Here is a 23,566-nt window from a genome sequence, read left to right on the forward strand (position 1 = left end):
GAGCTGACACAGGGCTCACGATTAGGCTCAAGAATAACAGGACATTGTTTGATGTTGATGAACGCAGAGTGCATCCCAACAAATAAACCGATTCGCTGTGGTGTGTGTGCCTCTACTTCTGGAACATTGTCCATAGATAAATGTAGATTCCAAAAAAATTCCTTATTCCCTTAAAAAAGTCATTCACAGTAGTCTAATCCCAAGCAGACCCCCAGTCCAAGGGCCATGTGATTTAATGTATTCAAGCAAAAAAAAAAATAAAAACGCGGGATAGATTTACTGTTAGTTGAAAAAGGAGCCCAGGTTATATAAAAAGTAGAAAATCTTTATTAGGACATACTCAAACCTAACGCGTTTCATGCCAAAGGTGGGCACTTACTAGCCCATGTGATATAAAAAAATCTATATTAGGACATATTCAAACTTAACACGTTTTGTGTTACTTAAGTGTCCACCTTTGGTATTAAATGCGTTAGGTTTGAATATGTCCTAATAAAGATTTTCTACTTTTTATATCACCTGGACTCCTTTTTCAACTAACAGTAAGTCTATACCGCTCTGTGTTTTTTTTAAACACAGAGAGTAACCCCATAGCTTTAATAATCATGTATAACTTCATCCAATCATATTCTTGTTACTAACTAACTGTAACTAACCTTTCTGATTTGCTGGTTCTGATTCAGCAAGTGCGGTGTGAATTTGTCTTGTGTCGGAGGTGCCGACTGTTTGGGTGGTGCAGAGAGCAGAGTTGTAGTGGTGGCTGCTGCAGTGGAGAGCTGAGCTGGAGCTGGATTTACAGTATGTGGCTGTGCCTTAAAGTGCAAAAGAAAAGTACAGAAATCATATAACCATCCACTGCTGGGCAGTTGCAGACTTGTGCACATATGCATGCTTTGGGTTATATGCATTCTCAAGGCGCCCCCTTTCACTGGTCTGAATTAGGATAGTCAGCAATTATATAGTGGATAATGTACCCCCTACTGTAATTTATAAAGATATTATGTCACCGAGGAGTTATGTGACCATATAAAAGCACGAGGCCGAAGGCTGAGTGATTTTATACAGGTCACATAACTCCGAGGTGACTTCTAATATCTTTATAAATTACAGAAGGGGGTACATTATGCGTTATAATCTACATTTTGTTTGAAATGTTGGGAGGGGGGTCGGCGTCCAATTCTGGTTGCCGGTGTCCAAATCGGGTGCGCCGGCGTCCAATTCGGGCTCGTCGGCGTTCAATTTGAACGCGACAGTGTCAAATTCGGACGTGATGCGTCAAATTCGGCGGCCGGGGACCCCTGTTATAAGCGGCGTGTTCAGACGTTAGATCGCACCGTTTATAAGGATATAATTTACAGTCTGGTCCCATAGGGAAATGACCAGACTGTAGATTATAAGAGAAATATTCTCAGTGGCATCGATTTCCCTGTGTCAATAACCGTCCTATAACATCATCAGATGAGAAAATGCAACTGCTATTGGTTACTGAACGGGCATAACTGAGGTTCATCACATAAGTGGGGAACAAAGTGCCCTCTGCTGATGAATAACCTGAGGTGGCTGCTAGAGACAGAGCAGTGAGTTGCACACTTGGATCATTAATGCCCCCTTCCCCAGGCCATGCAAAGCAGGTGTGGGTTTCATCTGCACTCCATTCTCCTTTCTGGCACTCATTATTTTTATACTGTTTAGTTTATCACTTTACCTCCCCATTCCCAGAATAAAAGCAGCCCTTCCTCACTCTAGTTCTGCTGCCTTAGTAATTGCACAGTATTTATTTATAAATGCATGAATAACTTGCTTACTTTTAAGCATGTGAATGATTTAAATTTACAGTATAAATAACAATCAACAAGATTCTTGGCACTATTTGGATACGTCACTTGACCTGAACTCCTCAGTGACTTATAATATGCTTATATTTTACAACAGGGTATATATGTGTGTATATATGTATATAGGATCGGGTATCTGGAAACCAGTTATCCAGAAAGCTCCGAATTACAGAAAGGATGTCTCCCATTGACTCCATTTTATACAAATAATCCACATTTTTAAAAATGATTTCCTTTTTCTCTGTAATAATAAAACAGTACCTTGATCCCAACTAAGATATAATTAATCCCTATTGGAAGCAAAACCAGCCTATTGGGTTTATTTAATGTTTACATGATTTCTAGTAGACTTAACGTACGAAGATTCAAATTATGGAAAGATCCATTACCCATAAACCCAGGTCCCGAACACTCTGGATAACAGATCCCATACCTGTTTGTATGTGTGTGTATATGTGTGTGTGTGTGTGTATATATATATATATATATATATATATATATATATATATATATATATATATATATATATATATATATATTTATTTTTATGTATTTTTTTATTGGAGACAATAGTAACTGAAATGACGAAAATCAACATGAATGTTGCATCTCAAACTGGACAGGTTTCATTGATCTCCCACAATCTGGACCAGAGGCTGTCTAAACTGACACTAGGCCAAGCATTACGGTCGAAATTGTCAGACAAATATTATCCATTAGCTTCAGTGTAATAGTGGCAAAAGAGTTTTCAATGAAGCCCCCTCAGTCTTGGAAGAACGGTATAAGGGGGTTCCAGGTGCCAGATCCCATTCATGTTCAATTGTTATCATCAACAAAATAAAGCATAAAATATGTCATGGGATCCGTTATCAGGAAACCCATTATCCGGAAAGCTCAGAATTATGGAAAGGTCATACTATGTAACTATCTCCCGTAGACTCCATTTTATGCAAATAATCCAAATTTTAAATAAGTATTTCCTTTTTCATTGTTATAATAAAACATTAGAATCTACTTGATCCAAACAAATAAATAATTAATCCTTATTGGAAGCAGAACCAGCCTATTAGGGTTATTTAATGTTTACATGATTTTCTAGTAGACTTAAGGCATGAAGACCTAAATTAAGGAAAAGATCTATTATCCCTGAAAGCCAGAAATTTGGAATTAGGAAGAATGTGGGACTGAGTTCAGTCAGACACTAGTATTTGGTCAAATACGAATCCAGCTAAAAAGTTGTGGGATTCGTTGAATCCCTAATGATGTCACTACATGTCACTGTTTCTTTAAGAGAAAAGAATTGGCCAGTGCAAGCAGACTGCAGGAGAATAATGAAATACTGAGTTTGCCTAGGTATAATGTCTAAAATTTAGGATTCCACTGAAAAACAAATCAAAACAAAAAAATCGTCAAAATCCTGAACAGAACACAAATTTGCAGGTGCAACTTACCAAAATCCCCCAAAATGTCAACATACGAACCCTTAATATTATGTGAGACCACTAGACAACAGAAGGTCACAATATTTTAACATGTAGAGCATTTTATGGGGTATTTTGTTTATTTGCAGGGTTTGGGATTCTGCTGAATGTTTTGAGGTGAAGTAATAGCATCCCTAGACATCATGGGGGTTATTTATCAAAGTCCGATTTTATCTCAACATTTTCTGCTACAAACTCACATCAAATCCGCTCAGGTTTTTTTTGATTATTTATAATTATATTTTTCCCGAAAAATTCGCTTTGCGGAAAAAAACAGATATTCACGATTTTTTTCACTTGAAAACACCAATTTCTTATGCTTTTCTTATGCTTATAGCACAAACCCACGCTTATCAAAAAATCATTGGGCCTTCTCCCATTGACTTACATGCAACCTCGACAGGTCTGAGATACTGGATTTTCTGATTTGGACTTTTCCATCCTTGGTTTGGTAAATTCCGAAAAATTTGTGATTTTTTCAAAGTCCAATTTTATAACAAAAATTATCACAAATTTTTTGGGATTTTTGCATAAGAATTTAGTAAATAACCCCTTATAATACACAAAAGCCATGAATATCTTGTAAATTATATCCTTATAAACGGTGAGTTCTGATGTCATCAGTTATAAACGGTGAGTAGTGATGTCATTTCTGTCACGTGACTCACTAAAACTTGTGTATTATAATAAATAAAGTACCCCCTGTTGCAAAATATGAGGATATTAGAAGTAACCTCGGAGTTTCATGCCCTGTATAAAAACAATCGGCCTTCGGCCTCGTGTTTTTATATGGTCATGAAACTCCTCGGTAACTTATAATATCCTTATATTTTACAAGAGGGGGTACTTTATTCACTATATATCTTCTACCCAGACATTTCTATGCTGCATTCTTCCCACACTATCCAATTTGTTTCACTTGATTTACCCATAGCTAAAGGGGAACTGTTCCTGTGGTATATGTCCTCCATCATACTTTGGAAATATTGGTTTAAGTTTCAAACACATATTAAGAGGCAAAATAAAAGGACCAAGGACAAGAGAAGAAGATAAGACAGATGATGCTGCTGCTGTATAAAAGACTGTAGAAATGATCCTGTAGAAACAGGCTTTCTTATTCTTACTTATTCCAGTTACACACCTGAACCATGGACAACTGCACTCCATTGGCAGCTTTGATGGAGAGTGGAAGCAGAAGCTGTGCCGTTTGTGTGGCTAGCAATGCCTGGGGCTGTGCCACCACTGCAGTCTGAGGAGGCCTCTGGGAAGTTACATAAAATTGTTGGATAACATTCTGATGCTCGGGTTTGGCTAAAGGTACTTCGTGCTTAATAACAACCGCATTGTTGGCAATAATATTCTGGGAAATGGTAGCAGCAGTAGCTTGCCCTAGGATTTGTCCACCTGACCCAACAGGTTGCTTAGAGTTTTGACAATCAGGTGCTTCAGTCTCTTCTTTTATCTGAAGGTTGAAATGCTTTGGTTCCATTTTTAGCAGGACATTAGAACATGGCTGCTGTTGTTGGCCACGTTTCTCCAATTCCAACTGCTTCTTCAGTACTTCCACCAACTTCTGCTCTTGCTCCAGCTTACGCTTGAGCTCCTCGATTTGCTTCTCTTTTTCCTGAAGCTTTCGGTCTTTCTCTACAGCATCCAATTCCACATTTGGTGTGTTTCCAGGGGTTGCTCCCATGCTGTCCTCATTTACTTTTAAAGGTGAAGTATTCATAAACTGGGATGGTGACATCATTGTCAGAATTTCCGCAAAAGTGTCTGTTATGTTAGTATCTTCTGAGCTGAAATTGGACTGTTCTGAAGGTGTAGGGGACATGGGCAATGGTGAATTAATGCCATCTAACATGGTTTGGTTGTTGCCAATAGAAACACTAGGTGTTGGACTGCTGGAGTTTATTAATGCAGAAGTGGAAAAGGCTGTTGTAGCATCATCTGTTGTATTGCAGGCAGGGTTAGTGATATTCACTGTGTTGGCACTGCTTGGGGAAACGCCATTGCTGCTGAAGTCCTGGAATGGCTTTAATCGTTCAATAAGATCCATTTTTGTGCCAGACACAGGCAGGCCCCTTAACTTTAACTCCATTTTCAGTTCAGCAACCTAAAGAGCCAAAACACATACACAGAGGTGACATTGAGCAAGAAATGCAGACAAGAGCCTTGAGATAATGTTATGCCTGTGCAGTTTATTTAAGGAGAAGGCCTGTCTAAATTAATTTCTGCTTGAGAAAGCTACTTTTGCTTTATAGTTGAGGGTCAATATGGCTTTTGGCTCTTGACACATACTGCGTGCAATGCGTGTTTAGTGCAAGGCACGTCACTGTATAAAGTGACCAAGAGAGCAGTCTGGAGCAAAAACTGTCTTTTGGCTGTGCGTCAAGACAAAAACAGCTTTGTGTTGGCTAAACAAATCAGTAAGTGACTATGCAATGCAGTCCCACATCAGCTCTCACTCATATATCTATATACATATTTAAAGGAGAACTAAACCCCCAATTGAGATACTGTAAGTCCCCACTGGCCCTCCTCCCTGCCTCCCCCTGCACAGTCTTACCCCTGAATTCTGTCCCCTCTAGAAATAGAGACCGCACATGCAGAGTGAGCACAGCGAAGCTCACAGGCGCCAGCAGTAAGCTTCATGTCTTCTTCCTTCCCTTCAGCAATTTCCGCCTCTTTCGGCACATGCACAGTTGTCACAAATCGGTAGATTTTCCCAACTGTACATGCGCCAATATGCCGCTCATTTCACGAAGATTAGTGAAGAGAAGAAGATGGAACCCGTGAGCTCCGCTGCACTCACTCTGCATGTGCGTCACTATTTCTAGAGGGGACAGAATTCAGGGGTAAGATTGTGATGGGGGGAGGCAGGGATGGGGGCCAGTGGGGACTTATCACAATGGGGGGTTTAGTTCTCCTTTAAAAATACAGAGACATCAAAGACTGAAATACAATATCCACTATTTACAATTAGAACTTGATTTGTAAAGAAAAGCCAAAAGCAGATCCAAAAATAACATGCACAGCCCTGAATGCAGACCTCACATAAGTCTGCTTGGTGTATGGCACAAGGGCATAGACATCTTTGGTTGTGGTAAGCCTATGGCAAAACAGAACTTGTGAGGGAAACTTTATAACGTAGGACTGTCCAACCTAAAGCCCTCCAACAGCTTAATGGCTACAAGCTTAAGAATACTGCATATTATCACCCTAATGATGTTTGCCCTACTGTACCTGCAGTCCCACATTCCTTACTATTATTCCCATTGATACTGTATTATCAGTACATAGTCATGGAAAACATGGTAAACTTGTGGCTCATTTCTGAGCATACCCCATTCTCCCTGCTAAAAACATCTGGTTGTCCCCTTCCTGGAGTTGACTGCAGACAGCAGACAGTGAAAGCTCTCTTACCTTCATATCGTCCAGGCTGGAAGGCAGGGGTCCTGTTTTTTTACAAGGAACGCTATTCTGTCTGTTGACACTGCACTGGGCAGGTGGTGCGCCAGCATTCCCATTGCAGATGGTTGTGTTTATGGTGTTTTGTTTTTTCTGTGACCTTTGTAAAAGAAGAAGGCAAGTCTTGTTTAAGTTCACTTGGAAGCATGTACATTCATTGACAAAACAAGTACACTCAGATTATAAACAGAAGATAGCCCTGCTCTAGGGAATTCCAACTGTTGTGTTTTCCTATGTTTATGCCATGCTGGATATGGGCTTACATTTAGTGTAGATCTAACTAAAGGTTATTCAGCCTGAGGCTTTAAAACAACCCCTATAACAAATGTTTGCTTTGGAGGGATTATTTTCCCAAAAGCTTTCACCAAGCAGAATAACCATGTCCTTCCACTAGATGGCATTACATACTTTAGTGGTGCGGGTAGGATTTTCTGGAAGTTGTAGTGTTGTTGCTGTTGGCTCAGTATTTGCAGTTGAAGGAACAGCTGTTGTTGCTGCAGGAGACGGGAATAGTTGGAGTCCATCTCTGCTTCAATCTTCTCACCCTTCTGGTCGGGTGGTATATACTGGTGGTATTTCAGCTTCTTTACCCGTGGTTTAGGATCCTTTGACTTCTTACTACGGGGCTTCTCAGTATGCTTGGGCTGGGTTTGCTGTTTGGATGGGAAAATGTAATCAATGTTAGAAATGATGATTCAAAGAAATATTTATTACAGGTATGGGACCTGTTATCCTGAATGCTCGGGACCTGCGGTTTTCCGGATAAGGGATCTTCCGTAATTTGGATCTTCATACCGTAATCAATCAATCAATCATCTAAACATTAAATAAACCTGAAAAGCTGGTTTTGCGTCCAATTTAATTATATCCGAGTTGGGATCAAGTACAGTTTTATTATTACAGAGAAAAAGGAAATCTTTTTTCAAAATTTCGTTTATTTGGATAAAATGGAGTCTATGGGAGACGGCCTTTCTGTAATTCAGAGCTTTGTGGATAACGTGTTTCTGGATAAACAATCCCATACCTGTATAAACCTTAACTTGCCAGAGCACTAATTCGCTATGTGCCACCTTTTATATCTCACAGATCTATTTTAAAATTTGCAGGAAAGGCGCTAATTATTCCTGTTCTGACTTGTGGAATAATGATATGAAATCAGTTCCTTTACTCATGGCGAATGCCACTTCACTTTGTGCTATAGAGGCTGTCTGCTTTATATCTGGTAAATGGCAAGTATAAATATAGCCCCCCCCCCCCCATGTACCTCATTCAAATCAAGAGGTGCAAGGAGTGCACTGTCATTACTTGGTTGCTGGAGACAGGGATATTTTTCACACCGGTGATCAGATACACATGATACTTAAGGTTGTGTTTGTACAAAATAGTTTCTCTTGAATTTCATTTGTGACTGCTGTAAAGCAGCTGCGTGGGATGTACTAAACTGGTTTAAAACCTGGCAGGGGATTCTTCTCTATAAAATGACAAACGTTTGACGTTTGTCTCCTCTGCACAATCCTACCACATTTATTCTGCTTTGTACATGCACAGTTTACTGTGAGCTCCAGAGTTCCTTCATTTATTCAGAAACAGTGGCTAACTGGCTACATTTTATCTATCCAGCTAAAACAGTGCAGCCTCCAGATTTAATTGAATAATGCCCCAAATCTGCCCTATGTATTAGTATAATAAAAACATTTAGTGGGAGAAAACCAAGCTATAACTAAGTAAACTTTTCATTTCACTCTGAGTTTCCACCCTTCTACAGAGGTGTTTGTGGCAGGCTAAACTAAAAGCTTGGTCACACTCTGCAGTGTAGATTTCCTTTCAGTCTCCCATATGTCTCCTATTGTGTTAGAATGCCTTTAATAAGAAGCCTTATAAAAATGAACGTGAAGTCCAATAGTACAGAAGAAAGTCTGCTCATAGCCTTTATAGGAAGACACTATGAAACAGACACCATACATAATCCCCTGAGTTGAGCTCAGCCCTGCTTGACAAGTTAAAAGTACAGGTATGAGATCCATTATCCAGAAATCCTTTATCCAGAAAGCTATGAATTACGGAAAGGCCGTGTCCCATAGACTCTATATTATCCAAATAATCAAAATTTTTGAGAACCTTGTACTTGATCCAAATTAAGATATAAGTAATCCTTATTGGCAAATCCAGCCTATTGGATTTATTTAACATTTATATGATTTTCTAGTAGACTTAAGGTTGAAGAACCAAAATAAAAAAGATCTGTTGTTCAAAAAACCCCAGGTCCTGAGCATTCTGGATAACAGGTTCCATACCTGTATAGCATATGAAGAGCAGTAGAACAATACAAAAGCACACAAACATATGAAAAGATCTTGGCATAAACATAATATTTACCTTAATGAGAGTTGGCCCAGGCTTGGAGACAGTACAGGATAGAGGGGATCGGGTAGTAAGGTCAGCAGTAGGCACAGGTTTAAAGAAATCCGGAAGAGGTGAACTTACAATTTGGCACTAATAGGAAGAGATTGAATTGCATGTATTTAATAACTATAGTTCTTCTGCATCAGCTAAGGACATTTAACAATAATAACAATAATGAACATCTCACAATCACCAGCTAATTGAAAGGAATGAAGATGACCCAACCATTTCTTCTTCATATCGGCAGCGGAAAGGGAATTAAGTTATAATACATTTGACTTTGGTTAGGCAACAGGGATTGCGCCATATGAACGCTATTAATGGTCAAGCACAGGAAAGCAATTGCCCTTCAAGAGTCAAAAGTAATTTATTTCCGCAGCATAACAAATGTGGAAATAGCTGCAGGGGAGTTCAAATTTGCCATCCTCCCCATCCAGAGAAATCAGATCTGGCAGAGTTTAAGTTTGATGAGTTCTTTACCCCCCTCGTGAACTATAAATCCTGCCAGATGGGATTTGGGAAGGCCCTGCTATTACCACTGCTCCGTTAAAGGAGTGTATATGCTGATTACATTTTAGCATTTGCCACATCTTCAAAAAACTGCTGTGTTTGTCACTTTCATCCAAATGGGTGGCTCCATCTGATGTAGATAGCGAGGAGCAGTTGTTCCCAAAATGCGAGGCTGGCTGGCCTTGGGAGAGAGAAGCATTGGAGATCCCAGCATCAAGGCCAGTTAAGGTGAGATTCGGGAGCAATGTCAATTTGCTCTTCTTTGCTTTGATGCTCAAATTGTTGATAAAGCAATTTGTTCATTCACATATAATATTGTAAGTAGCTAAGGAGGGCTTTGACCAAAAGTTTCTCCTCAAAGACTAAGCTACATAAGCATGAGAGTTTAAAAGCTGTCAAAGAGGCAAAAACTGGCATGATGATAATGCTGAAATGCTGGAGGAACAGGGTGCACAATGTAGTGTTTCAGGGTATCAGTTATTTAGTCTTATCAGCTGTACTGGCTATAACACACAATGCCAACATGGAGCTCAGTATCACCTAAGGGGCTGGCTAGTTTTGCTAGGAAAATGCCCCCTGTAGGGTTACAGCTGATTTTACTTCCTGATGTGGTTCTAGGCCGGAATCAGTTATTGGAGACTCCACATAGTAATTTTCATACTTTCTCATAACATGTATACATCATAACATCCAGCCTTATGATCTACACTCATGGTGGTTTTTTTGTCATACATGTTGTGTTTGCCAGATTTGGTCAATGGGCCCCAGTGGCGTAACTAGTTGTTACTGGGCCCCATAGCAAATTCAATTTAGGGCCCCAAAATATTTATAAGTTGGCCTATTTTACCAAGATATATTAAAATTGCTAATTAATTAGGGTCTCACTGGGCCCCCTACACTCCTGGGCCCCCTGCAACCGCAGGGTCTGCTTCCTCTATAGTTACGCCCCTGTCAATGGCCAATGTTGCCCTGAACATGTCTAGGTAATACCATCACCAAGAACTAAGAGTTATTATGCTAAATATACATGAGCAAACATTGGTTACTGACCTGCTCAAAACTTGGGCTTTGCCGCCAATCAATTGATTTTAATACTTTGTTATTTTGGTTGCATGTGGCTGGGATCATTATATGTGCACCTATACAAAGTGACACAGCAATTGTCCCATTATAATGATGTGCTCTAGGTGTGCAAAGTTGTACAAGACACTACTTCGCTAATGTTATCCGTGCAGTGCTCAGTTTTGGGACAAATGCTGCTTCATTAAAATCTGCTCCATTTGTGTAATATTCATAGAAAATGAGCCCAGATATTGATGGAGTGATCCAAATAATAAAAACGATTGCTCCATTTAGGTACACTGAAAACATTGTCGATGTGTTTTACCTAAAATAGTCAAGAGGGAATAAGATACATCTAAAAGGACCTTTACATTTTTAGTATGATCTAGAGAGTGATATTCTGAGTCAATTTGCAACTGGTTTTCATTTTTTGGTATTTTGCATTTTATTCAGCAGCTCTCCAGTTTGCAATTTCAGCAGTCTGATTACTAGGGTTCAATTACTCTAGCAACCATGCATTGATTTGAATAAGAGACTGGAACAGGAATAGGCGAGGCCTGATTAGAAAGATGCGTAATAAAAAGCAGCAATAACAAGACATTTGTTGCCTTACAGAGCATTTGTTTTAGAGGGGTCTAGTGACCACATTTAAAAGCTGGAAAGATCCAAGTGTTGCGTTGTTTTTTAATGTTGCATTCTCAACCAAGGTAATATGGCAGCTCCCATAACTATGGATATATGCATGAACGAAGAATGTATTTAGGACACAGAATAGTGTATATTCTACATGTCATATAATATATCCATCTCTCTCTCATACACTATTCATTTCCATAAAGCAACATATATTTACAATTTAAAGTATGTGACAGCATTTTTGTATATTTCCCAGAATCTACTGCTTCCAGTTACTAATGCTAGTACGTCCAGCACAATGATTTAAATACTAGAGCGTAGTTTTGCATGTTGATCTGACATTGGCAGGCACATAATGTATCATGTAAGCATTTGTCATCATAGGTAATGCAGAACTTCATACAATGAGGGGGGAAGCACTGTCACTAATACAGGTAATTCAGTTGTTACTGAAAATTAAATCTCTCATAACATAGAAGTGTGGAAAGTCTCATGGTTTCCATTAGAAAACGAAAGCTCCTGCGACCAAACAATCATTTAAAGGCACAGGCTGCTTTTAATTAGCATCTGGCTGTGTGTATACGTTCCTGCACTGATCCCCACAAGACTACAGCAGCATCTGGTGTCAAGCTGTCGACGCGGTGTCTCCAGTACTGAAAGAAATCCTTTGGAAGCACCAGGGGGCACAACATTCTCCTGGTGAACTGGCTTTGGGCCACTTCTTTCTCTTGTGGAAGGAAAGTAATATGTGCCAGAACTTCACAGCACCAAGAGGAGGCAGGCCAGGCACGTGTGATGCGGTGAACAAAATTCTTAAGTTGTACTTTTAACAAATGGCAGGAATAATCACAGGGATTTCTCTTTTTTTTGTTGTTGTTGCAGGCTAATTTGAGTGCAGACAAAGCTGCTTAGAGCCGTCTGCTTGCCATCCCCTGAAGTTAAATATATTACGGCCTGTCAGCAAACCAAAATATATTTCTAGAGAAATCTCAGAAATCCATACTTGCTAAAGGAAACAAAGTCCCTGCTGACAGAAGCAGAGTGTGTACTACAAAGCCGGAGCAAATCCATACAAGCCCATCTCATGTCAAATTCCAGTAGTAAGCAGGCCTCTTAGGAACGTAGGTGCCATTAGGGTAATGCGTTCATTGCAGTTCTGGCAGCAATGTGAGATGTTAGTTTTAGAAGTGTTTGCAAATAACTCAGCACTGTGTAAAACATCTATAAAATATGTTATAATGCACTGCCAATGCCAGTTCTGGATAGAGAACACATAATATTTGAAGGAATGCAATTTGGTGGCTGGTGGATTTTCTGATTTATGTCAGAAAATACCAAGGAAGCTTTATATAGCTGTCTGGCTATGGGCACAGTTCAGTGCTATGTACAGTACTGGATAAAAACCTATATACAAGCACGTGGTGTGAAACTATCGTCTTGAAAATACTACACTATATATCCATTTATTTTTCCTTTTTGTTTCTGGTGTGCTCGACTCCGTTTCCAAAGGTGCTGATCCATTTTTTTTATCCTATATGAAGCATTCTACAGTTGAGAGACTGAAGTAGGACAGGCAGGAGGAAACTAAACTAAAGGACTCTTTTCATTTCTTGTGCATATTTTGCATTTTTTTGCATTGTATTGCATTTTTTTTGTAAATTCTATGTACAGTATTGCAGGATGAACATTGCCATTCTGGTTGTGCGAAAACATTCTTGATTTCTCTATAATGAAATAACTAAAGACCAATGTTCCCTCTCATTCCTTCTCGGCTATGTGCCCAAAAAAATTATTTTGTGCTCACATTTTAAACTTGTGTGCGCATTTTTAAAAAAATGTGTGCGCCAGGTCAGAATAAATGCTAAATGTTGTATTTTCTCACAAAATTCTTTGTGCACACCACCATTTTTTGAGTGCTGGCCTCCAAATGTATGCGCACACACACAAGCACACTGCTTAGAGGGAACACTGCAACAGAATCAGATCCAAACTAAGAATTTGTCTAATAAAAGAAATGAAATTCTATGCAACTTTCCAATATGCATTTATTAAACATTTTCAGTGCTTTTAAAGTTATTTGTAAAAACAATTGCTAATGAAAGTAACATTTGCTTAACTCCTGGTTGTTACTATTTAAACAATGTTGCAAAAGTCTTCGTTCCCCAGCAAAGACAAATCTGCTAATTAGTTGCCTTGTCTTAAGCTGGCCATAGATTTTTAAAAGATCGTTATGGTGAGACCATGATTATTTCGAAATGATCGTATCAATGTACGATGTGTCCATCAACTAAAAAGACCATTTCAGGCGATATTGCCAGCAAAACTGAAGAGTAGCTGCCTGCTTGGCCCTGCAAACATAGATAGATTGCACTGGGACCGATAAAGATTTTTAAACCTGGCCGATCAATTTTCTGACAGATGTCGGCCGAAAAATCGATCGTTCAAATCCCACTAACCGCACGATAATTTGACGGATTGGTCGGACTGCACTGAAATCGTTCGTTCATAAAATAAGAATCGTCGCGATTATGGAGACCTTTACATTGTTTCAGTCTGAGCCATCAGGGCAGAGAATAGAAAGGGACAGACACTGCTTTCAATAGCAATACATGTACTTAATAGTTCTAGAGAATCTGTAATTAATGTATATTGCAAATATATATATCATTAGAATTATGTTTTCTTTTATTAGGCATGCCTTTAGCTGTGGGGGAAAGGAATCATAAAGGAAAGTATTGGAATAAATGCAGCTCTGCTATTGTGCATAGGATGGTAATAAAACACAAGCATCAGTGCAGGAAAAAATCATGTTATACAGACCAAGAGTGTGATGAATTAGGAAATTGTGTTACACCGCCAAGTCAGTGTTAAAAGATAAATACACTTCTGTTTAATGTCATGTCCCCTTTGGGCGGCTCTTTTTAAGGCAAGCATTGCAGTTTATTCCATAGAATATGGCCTCCTATGGATACACCAGGGGAAAGGGAGGTTGCTAACAAAACAATGGCCTGATGAAGAGCAGGCATTATGGCTGAACAGTGGCACAAATGACGTCTCAATTGCTTAAACACAAAAAAGAAGCTCAGTATTTCCAAGGAAGAACCAGGTGCAACTGTTTATATAGTTATGAATGGTAAGTGTCCTCCTTCAATCAATGCTCCTTTCAGGAACTCAGTGTATCCTTATATGTATTGGTATTTGGATTTGTATACTTATTAATGCGTCTGGAGTTCTTCTATCCCCTCTCTACAATATCAGATGGCTACGTTTTGCTGCTCTGGTAATTCATTTCCTAATTCCTAGGACGAGGGAAACTGCAAATGAATTGTGTCCTTCAGATGAATCAAAAATATCAAGGAATAATTAAGTGCCTGAAATGTATAAGTTCTTGGCAAAGAGTTTGTAGTACTGAAATTCATCTGTTGTTCAAACCACTGCACTGTAGAATATTAGTCTAGAAGTAAGGGCTATCCATCATAAGGCTCATGGGCTATTTAAGGCACAAAAGCTTTATACGCACATTTGTATAACATGAACACCTAAACACAATATGTTGGACAACTGGCCTGCTACATGGAATATGTTGGGCAGAAGAACGGTGATATAAAATAGAATATAGAGTTATAGGGTTCCAAAGCACCTTCAAAGCCAGAGACTGTTGATACCTATATTTCTGGAATACATTTCAGTGGTATATGAACAATGTGAGTAAGATGCTTGTCTAATCTGGGCCTATAAAATGATGCAGGATTACCTGGATAGTAGTGTTGGAGACAGGAGAAGAGGAGTCACTTGTTTTTATCTCTCCAGGAGAAGGTGCTGACCCCTGAGACTCTTGACTGGCCGGCTGCTCAGGTGACAAGGCATCACTGCTATCCTCATCAAATGAGAGTGTGTCCAGGTTTTCAGGGAAGTTTGTTTGGCCGACTGCAGTTATAAATAAAAGTAGCGCAATTCATGAAAACATACCAGGCAATGTTTTTCTGAGAATATCTTCACTTTTTCCAAAATTCCTCCCTGTACTCACGATTACCCAATAATACTGTTCAGTAGGACCTGTACACTCTATGCTTCCAACTCTACTTTCTGACAAATACATCAGAACACGTGCCGTGCGATGTGTACTAACTTTTAACGTGCACTTTAAAGGAACCGTACGTTGTGAAAAGTTTTGTTCTGAAATATGTCGTGATCAGAATAAAATGGAGAAAATGTTCGTGGTCAGTGCATGAGAATAGAAAATATTATGTCCAATTTCTTGTAGTTGCTCTGTGCTGCAACTAAGTTGTGGGAGCATAAAATTAAAAAAGGAAGAGAAACTCCAGAAGATTAAATGCAAGTTTGGTATCACGATATGTTTCAGGTCATTTGATAAAGGGTATTGACCCTTTAACATTTTGCAGTTAATCTGCTGGAGATCCTCTTCCTTTTTTATGTGCTCCCAGAATAAAATGGATATTTGCTTTCCTCCTTCTGCACTAGAGGTTCTGAACCTTTTTTTTACACATCTGGCAATCGGTTGGCATTTTGTAACTTGTTTCAATCAAACAGGCCAAGCAAATACTGCATTTAATAGCAATTAAAAAGCTGCCTCTTCCGATTATTCGTGCACAAGTGTGCCTTCTGGTATTAAAGGGCATGTAAAGGCAAAAAAACATTTTTACTTTCTTTTATGAAAAAGAAACCTATCTCCAATATACTTTGATTAAAAAATGTCTACCGTTTTTATAAGAAACCTGACTGTATGCAGAGAAATTCTCCCTTCATTTACTGCTGTGGATTGGAATTGTCAGACGGTCCCTAACTGCTGAGCAGGGAAACAATCATACTTATGAACAGCAGGGGGAGCCCCCACCATGCAGAACTCAAGCAGCTTTGTTTATGATGATCCCTAAGCAGCCCAGACCACACTGAGCATGTGCACAGTCTTAGTCTTGCAAAGATGTTTAACAAAGTTACAAGATGTTGACCCCCCTGTAGCCAAATTTGAAAGCATAAATCATTTGTTTGATTAGGCTTGTGGTGCAGTAAGTTCATGTTTATATTTAGTATACAAAATACAGCATTTTTAGCCTTATTCTATTTTAGACTTGACATGCCCTTTAAGGATACCTAAAGCTAATGCCACATTCAGACTTCCAGGGTTCCCACAGTAGGCTGCATCAATAGGTGCACCAGGTTTGTAAAAAAACATGCATATGCCATTGTGTTCGTTTTGGTGTACTGGGTGTCATTGCTGTGTACACTTCACAGGGTGCATTGCTGTGTACACAACTTCCCGACTGACTGCAATTACACAAAATTCTGGGGGAAAACATTGCAATGGGGAAACAAATATGGCTGTTTGCATCCAAAAAAAAAAAAAAAAACACTTTGTACCTGGTATGCAAAATGCCCCTACAAACCTGCAGCAACTACACGAATACTGGTTCCAACATAACATCCTTTCTCTATACTATAAATGTCACAGAACAACTTATGAAAGATGATGCAAAACATTTGGTGCATTGTGTATACATAAGATGCAAACACATAACAATTTGTATAGGCAAAAGTTAGTAGATATAATTGTGCACAATGAGGACCATCAGTTGTACAATCAACTTGGCCATAAATTAGTACTTGCCTGTAATTGCCTCTTTAACATTCAGGTCTACCGGCAAGATGTTCTTTTCCACCAGCTCCAGCGGCCCCGGTCTCTGAGCGATTTTCTCATTGAGATCATCAGCTAGTCGGGCCCTTTTCAGCTTCAACTGAGTGGCCTGCAATGAGGGCTCTGCCAGGGTTTCTACAGAAAAGACAGGTTGGGCTCTGAACATACATGCAGTATGTACATCTAAAAAGCAATATAATAAACTGTGTTACAGTTTCATTCTGGTATATTTGCAGTAGCATTGCTGTGAGAGAGACAAAGCTTAGTAATGTTATACTATAAGGGGAATTAAAGACTATGGGGAATTAAAGGCTAGTCATTAAATTGTACTTCTGTGAAAATGTATGCTGTCAAGTTCATACTTTTAGGTTTTTTTTGTACAGCAGCTCTCCAGTTTGCAACATCAGCAGCTATCTGGTTGCTGGGGTCTTATTTAACCTAGCAACTAGGCAGTGGCTTAAATGAGAGATTAGCACATGAATAGATGAAAGACTGAATGGAAAGAGAAGTAATAAAAAGTAGCAAGAAATTGCATGTCAACGAATAAATTCTGCACCCTGTAGAACTGTGTTGTGGTTGCAGAAATGCAGCATTTTAATATATAAATCATTTAATCACCAGCCTAAAAAAATTGCATATATTTCTAGAAAGTCCAACTAGAAGAACTGCACATTTATAAGCAACCATCTAGTACAGCCCTGCATTCAAGTGCATTCATAAGAATAGTCCCTGATTTGTCAAGTGATTTGGGAACTCTAATCTTGTCCAATCAAAAACACTGAATTAGAAAACTCAGCTGTGAAATAAATAGTCAGCGCCTTTCCATTAACAGCACTGAATACTTATAGATCAGTTACATTTCTTCCATCAGCTCCGGATTCTTGTGTCTTGACTCCCATACTTTGGTGGCAGAGGATTATGGTAACAGAGGTTAAACAAAAGATCCCAAGTGCTGCAGGTTTTTCATATTTGCTAAAAGATCTACAGATAATAAAACCCACCTTCTAAAATGTGCATCCTCACGAGCTCCGAGCGGTCAGGCCGACTGCGAATCTTGTGTTTTAAGAAGTTTTCAGTCTACATAAGACACAAAGGAATCCATGAGGCTTGTGAGTCAGTGAGTATAAGAGAATGCATTCCCAGTGCTGTATATCTTTGCATTTAGCACATAGAGATGCAGAATTCTCCACAAAAACCTTATGTAGTGACCACAAAAGATATCTGGGGGGTTATTTATAGGTTGTCACTTAGCAGCAAGTAGCTACACGTATTTGTAAGTTGCAAAGAATATGTTGCAGATACTGGACTAAAGTCTGTCTCTTACCCTGGCACGTTCCAAGCTTTTAATCTGCTCATGAAATGCAGCCGGACTTTTTAATGCTGAAAGTAAGTAGAGAGTTATGAGACAGTTCATTTTGACTGGACACAGTTTGCACCAAAAAATATATATTTTTTGCTTTCTGAACACAACAGTCTGTTCTCAACTTTAGAAGGTTAAAATCATGTTCCAACTATAATACAATTTCAGATGGTTAATATCATACTTCATATATTGGAGATGCCTTTTAACAAATCTCCTGTATCAATATATGAACATATTCACTTATGAACACCAAAGCTTTATATTAACTTAAACACACGAAGGTCACAGAAATGACTGTATTTTAATGTGTCTTCATTTTGGTCCCACTGACCTACTTCCTTCTTATCTGTGGCTTTTCCCCACTTCCTCTTCCTGCTAAAACCTCTTTCCATTCCTTTAGAGGACCAGTAACCTCAAATTTTTTTTTTAAAAAATAATTTGTTTGTATATAACGAAAAAAAAACACCAAGACATATTTAACTTTAAAATCGCAAAGTCTTTATTAAAAAATAACTTACCGAAACTCCACTTGCGCTCCTCTTCAGAAAAGACGACAGGGTGAAAAATCCATTGTTTGGCGCTCGATTTCTTCTCCCTGGCTATCTTCTATAGAACAAAAAAACACACCAGCACACGAGACTTGTATCTGCAGGGCAAGCCCTTGCAAAAGTTTTTACTGCCCTGCAGATACAAGTCTCGTGTGCTGGTGTGTTTTTTTGTTCCAGTTACTGGGAGGTCACCGTATCCTCCATCCATTGAGCACCGAGCAAATCTATACATCTACATAACGGGTGTGCGAGGGTCTATTCTAATCAAGGTATCTTCTATAGAAGGCAGGGAGGAGAAATTGAGTGTCGCACAATGGATTGTCGCCCTGTCGACTTTTCTGAAAAGGAGCGCAGGCCCAGTTTCGGTAAGTTATGTTTTAATAAAGACTGTGATTTTAAAGTTAAATATGTTAAAAAAAATTGACGTTACTGGTCCTTTAAAGGAAAGAAGTTTTAGCAGGAAGAGGAAGCGGGAAAAACCACAGATAAGAAGGAAGTAATGCTAAACTGCCTGCACATCTGCTCAGGGAAGGTTTACGGCAGGATTCCCCCATACGGACCCCCAAATCATCATTCCTAAACCCAACGCCATTCATATGTCATTTCCTATACATGCACATCCCACCATAACCAGGGCTAAACAGACAGTTTCTAGCTGTGTCCATGGCAGGATTCCACCTTAGGGACCTGCATCAACTTCAACCAAATCTTGTCTCCTATACTTATCCATCCTGCTGTTACTAGGACTAAAGCCTCCAAGAAAGAATAATTACATCTAAGTTAGGATCAAGTACAAGGTACTATATTAATATTATAGAGAAAAAGGACATTTTTACATTTTTGACTTAATTAAAATGGAGTCTGTGGAAGATGGCCTGTAATTTGGAGCTTACTTGATAACATCCTTCCTCTCGGATAAAGGATTTTATATCAGCAGCAGTGGTGCTTACCCATATGATTCTGGCCACTTTTGGACTATGAATTAATTATTTTGGGCCTTTAGATTTATAATTAACTTCCTGTATGTTTTTCTGATTTCTTACATCTGGGGCAGATTTATTAAGGGTCGAATTGAAAATTCGAATTCTTGAATTTTTTTTTAATGGTGAAAACTCTCAAATTAGAATTGTGAATATCCAAACTCAATTTGAGTTATAATTTGAATTAAAATTACTGGCCCTTTAAGAACTCGAATTCGACTATTTGCCACCTAAAACTTGCCGAGTTCATGTATAAGTCAATGGGAGAAGTCCAGGGACCAATTTGGACATGTCAGCAGCCTTCTTGACATTTGAGTTTTAATTTGAATTCAAATTTCTGGCCCTTTAAGAACTCGAATTTGACTATTCGCCACCTAAAAAATGCCGAGTTCATGTATAAGTCAATGGGAAAAGTCCAGGGACCAATTTGGACATGTCAGCAGCCTTCTTGACATTTGAGTTTTTTCGGAGGAGTTTAGTCTAATTCGATTTGAGTCGGTAAATTAAATTTTTTTTAATAAATAACTCGAAAACTCGATTTGAATTCAACTAAAACTCGATTCTAGTTTTTTCTCCGAAAAAACTCAAATTTCGAGTACATTCAAATTTCGTTTTTAAGTTTTAAAAAACTCACATGAATTTGAAATTCGACCTTTAATAAATGTGCCTCCTTATGTTAATCTTTTTTGTTCTACTTGAAAAAAATAGCTCTAGAGGACATCTTGTTTCCTAAAGCCATAACGGGTCAGTATAATGTTTCTTTAAAGAAGCACAGAGTAAAACGGAGGCAGTTTTACTAAAACATAACCTGGCCTCTTCCATTTAGGAAGAAGTTACATAGCAATGAATTTGTACAGATCAGAGGCACATATTAAGTTCTCAGTCTTTGCCTTAAAAAAAAAAATCACAATTTGGTTAAGCCACGGGACAAGAAAGTTACATTTTCCATAAGGAATAATAATAATGCTCTCCACCGATGATATTCTTAGGCGTTGTCTAGTCATAGAAGGTACAGTGAACTGTATAGACATTTCAGAACAAAGGGTTGAATTTAATTCATATGGACAACGTTAATACGTCTCTGCAACAACAGAATCGCTCTGGAATGTCCTGATTTCTTATCTCTGCTAAAGAAATCTGTTAAAATTAAACTATAAAAACGGTTAAAATATAACCAGTGTTCTTATCCCAAATTAGAGTTTGTATTCAATTAACTGTTTCCTATTCAACAAACACCAGAAGGTACAGCTCTGGTTAGTGAAGAATTCCTGATGTAAAGGGCTAATGGCTTGCTGGAATCTGCGGCCCACTGCCAAGTGTGTTTTTAAAATGTTTACATTTCTAATAAAACTATAGCATATAAATTCAAAAGATGTGATGTGAATACCCAGATGCATTGAGTGGTAGCATAAAAAAGAGTATCTTACGTGGCATGATGCCTTGATCTACAAGTTGTTCTCTTGTCCGCCTTTGCTGAAGACGCAGTTGGAGAACTGTAAGAAAGAAAAATAGATTATTATCCCATTTGTTACCATATTCAGGTCAGTCTAATAGTCAGGGTACCGAAAGTGATGTTCTCTGACCATGAGGGACATGAGGATTAATATATGGAAATATCCTATGTTCTTGTCTAATTTCTTCCTGAAATATCCACAATTTCACTGACATTCGTAAAGGCTAAAAGGAGGGAATGGAGAACACTACTTTATTAGAAGCCATCTCTTACTAGGGGAATATTTATCAAAGGTCGAATATTAAGAGTTTAAATTCGAATGAACTCGAATGACCTCAAAACTCAATAGTAACTTATTAAATAAAAAAATCAATTATCTAAAACTCGGACTAATGTTAACGACCCGAATCGAGTTTTTTATCCGAAAAAAAAAAACCTTGAATGTCAGGAAGGCTATAAACATCTTCAAATGGGTCACAGGACCTCTGCCATTGACTTCTACATGAACCCGGTAGGTTTAAGGTGGTGAATAGTCGAATTCAAATTGTTCCCAGGGTCCAGGTATGATAAATCTCAAAATCAAGTTTGGATTATTCCCAATTTAAATTTGTGAGTTTTGACCAAAAATCCAATTTAATTTTGAATTTCCAATTCAAACCTTCGTAAATCTGCCCCCAAGTTTTTAAAAAATATATAAAAGGAATGAAGAACTAAACAGTGGTGGGTTGTGGGTAGTGATCTATGTTTCCACCCTTGCAGGGCAGTGCACTAATCTTTATATGTAGACAAAAAAGATATGCTCCGCGGCCAGCATAGGATCCTGCAGACATTGTTATCTGGACCGTTTACTGGCAAGATTATATAGTGAATAAAGTAATAGTTTCATGACCATATAAAAACACGAGGCAGAAGGCAGAGTGTTTATATACAGGTCATAAAACTCAGAGGTTACTTCTCATATCCTTAAATTTTGCAAAAGGGGGTACTTTATTTATTATAATACACATGCTTTAGTAAGTCATGTGACCCAAATGACATCACTTCTCACCGTTTATAACTGATGACATCAGTACTCACAGTTTATAAGGATATTCATGACTTTTGTGTATTATATAAGGATAATGCCAATAAAACTACAGGACAATCATGTCTTAAACCAACTTAGTAAGACTGGACCTGCCAATGACTACCAATCCAGACTGCCTACTAGCAACAGACAAGTGCTGTTGGGAAGTTGCGGATCACTGGATTCAAAGTGAGTATCTAAGCTCACAGTCATTCTACCCACTATCGACCTCATTTGCTCTCCCTGCCACAGAGTCTGCAATCCAACCCTATACTGTTCTGAAACATTCAGTTGTTTTTCTGTTACACAGAGAGCTGGGGACAAAGAACAAGTAAATCCAGAGAATTATACAAAAGGTATGAAAAGCTTTCCTCCAAAATAATCTACTGCTGTTATTATTTTCTACCATTGTTTGCACAATAAATTCTTAAACAAACTCTGGACCTGGCCTCGCTAATGGAACGCAAATCTTTGACATTCTTAAAAACATCATAAAAGTGGAATAGGTCATATTGAAGAATTCAATGACATTCAGGGCAGAGACACACGCTCAGATTCGGGCCGATTAGTCGCCCAGCGACAAATCTCCTCTTCTTCAGGGTGACTAATCTCCCGAACTGCCTCCCGCCGACTATTTCGATTCTAGAGATTCAGTGTGCTTTATTTTCCTCGTGAGGCAACTTTGTAAAACGAAAGGCACCAATTGCCTTCCCACCAGCGATTTACATTTTAGCCGGCGGGAGGCAGTTCAGGGAGATTAGTCGCCCCGAAGAAAAGGCTATTTATCGCCAGGCAAATAAATCTCTCTGAATCTGAGCGTGTGTCTTTAATGGGCAACATCAGGGGATGTGACACAGCCAACGAACCAATAGTCAAATTTCTACCTTGCTAAAGCTGCAATGGTTAATGGCATCTAGATGCATCTAGGAGCAAGGACAAATTAGTTGTGATGTGTAAGACCACACATACTAGTCACCTACAGCGTCCTCACACAAATGATTGTGGGTAACGTTGACGAACCAACTTATGTTAACAGTAATTTTTTGGGAATTTTCTGGCGACAAATTACGTTTGCGAATATTTATGCTATAAAATAGTCTTGTTTTAT

The 23,566-nt window shown here is 38.7% G+C and overlaps 1 protein-coding gene across 9 annotated transcripts in view; it reads right to left on the bottom strand.

The window, feature by feature from the left end:
- The window catches only part of LOC100301959 (uncharacterized), a 206,519-nt gene that overhangs the window by 23,607 nt on the left and 159,346 nt on the right, over positions 1–23,566 (bottom strand). For 6 of the 9 annotated variants that reach the window (XM_018237140.2, XM_041577606.1, XM_018237139.2 and 3 more), the window contains 10 exons: positions 21,367–21,432; positions 18,373–18,428; positions 18,050–18,125; positions 17,022–17,231; positions 15,150–15,322; positions 9,161–9,277; positions 7,193–7,437; positions 6,740–6,884; positions 4,458–5,429; positions 657–812 (listed from right to left, as the gene is read on the bottom strand). In XM_018237140.2, coding sequence (XP_018092629.1) covers positions 657–812; positions 4,458–5,429; positions 6,740–6,884; positions 7,193–7,437; positions 9,161–9,277; positions 15,150–15,322; positions 17,022–17,231; positions 18,050–18,125; positions 18,373–18,428; positions 21,367–21,432 — 2,216 coding nt within the window. 9 annotated transcript variants of the gene reach the window in all.

Source organism: Xenopus laevis, chromosome 9_10S, assembly GCF_017654675.1.
Source record: "Xenopus laevis strain J_2021 chromosome 9_10S, Xenopus_laevis_v10.1, whole genome shotgun sequence".
Taxonomy (NCBI): Eukaryota; Metazoa; Chordata; class Amphibia; order Anura; family Pipidae; genus Xenopus; species Xenopus laevis.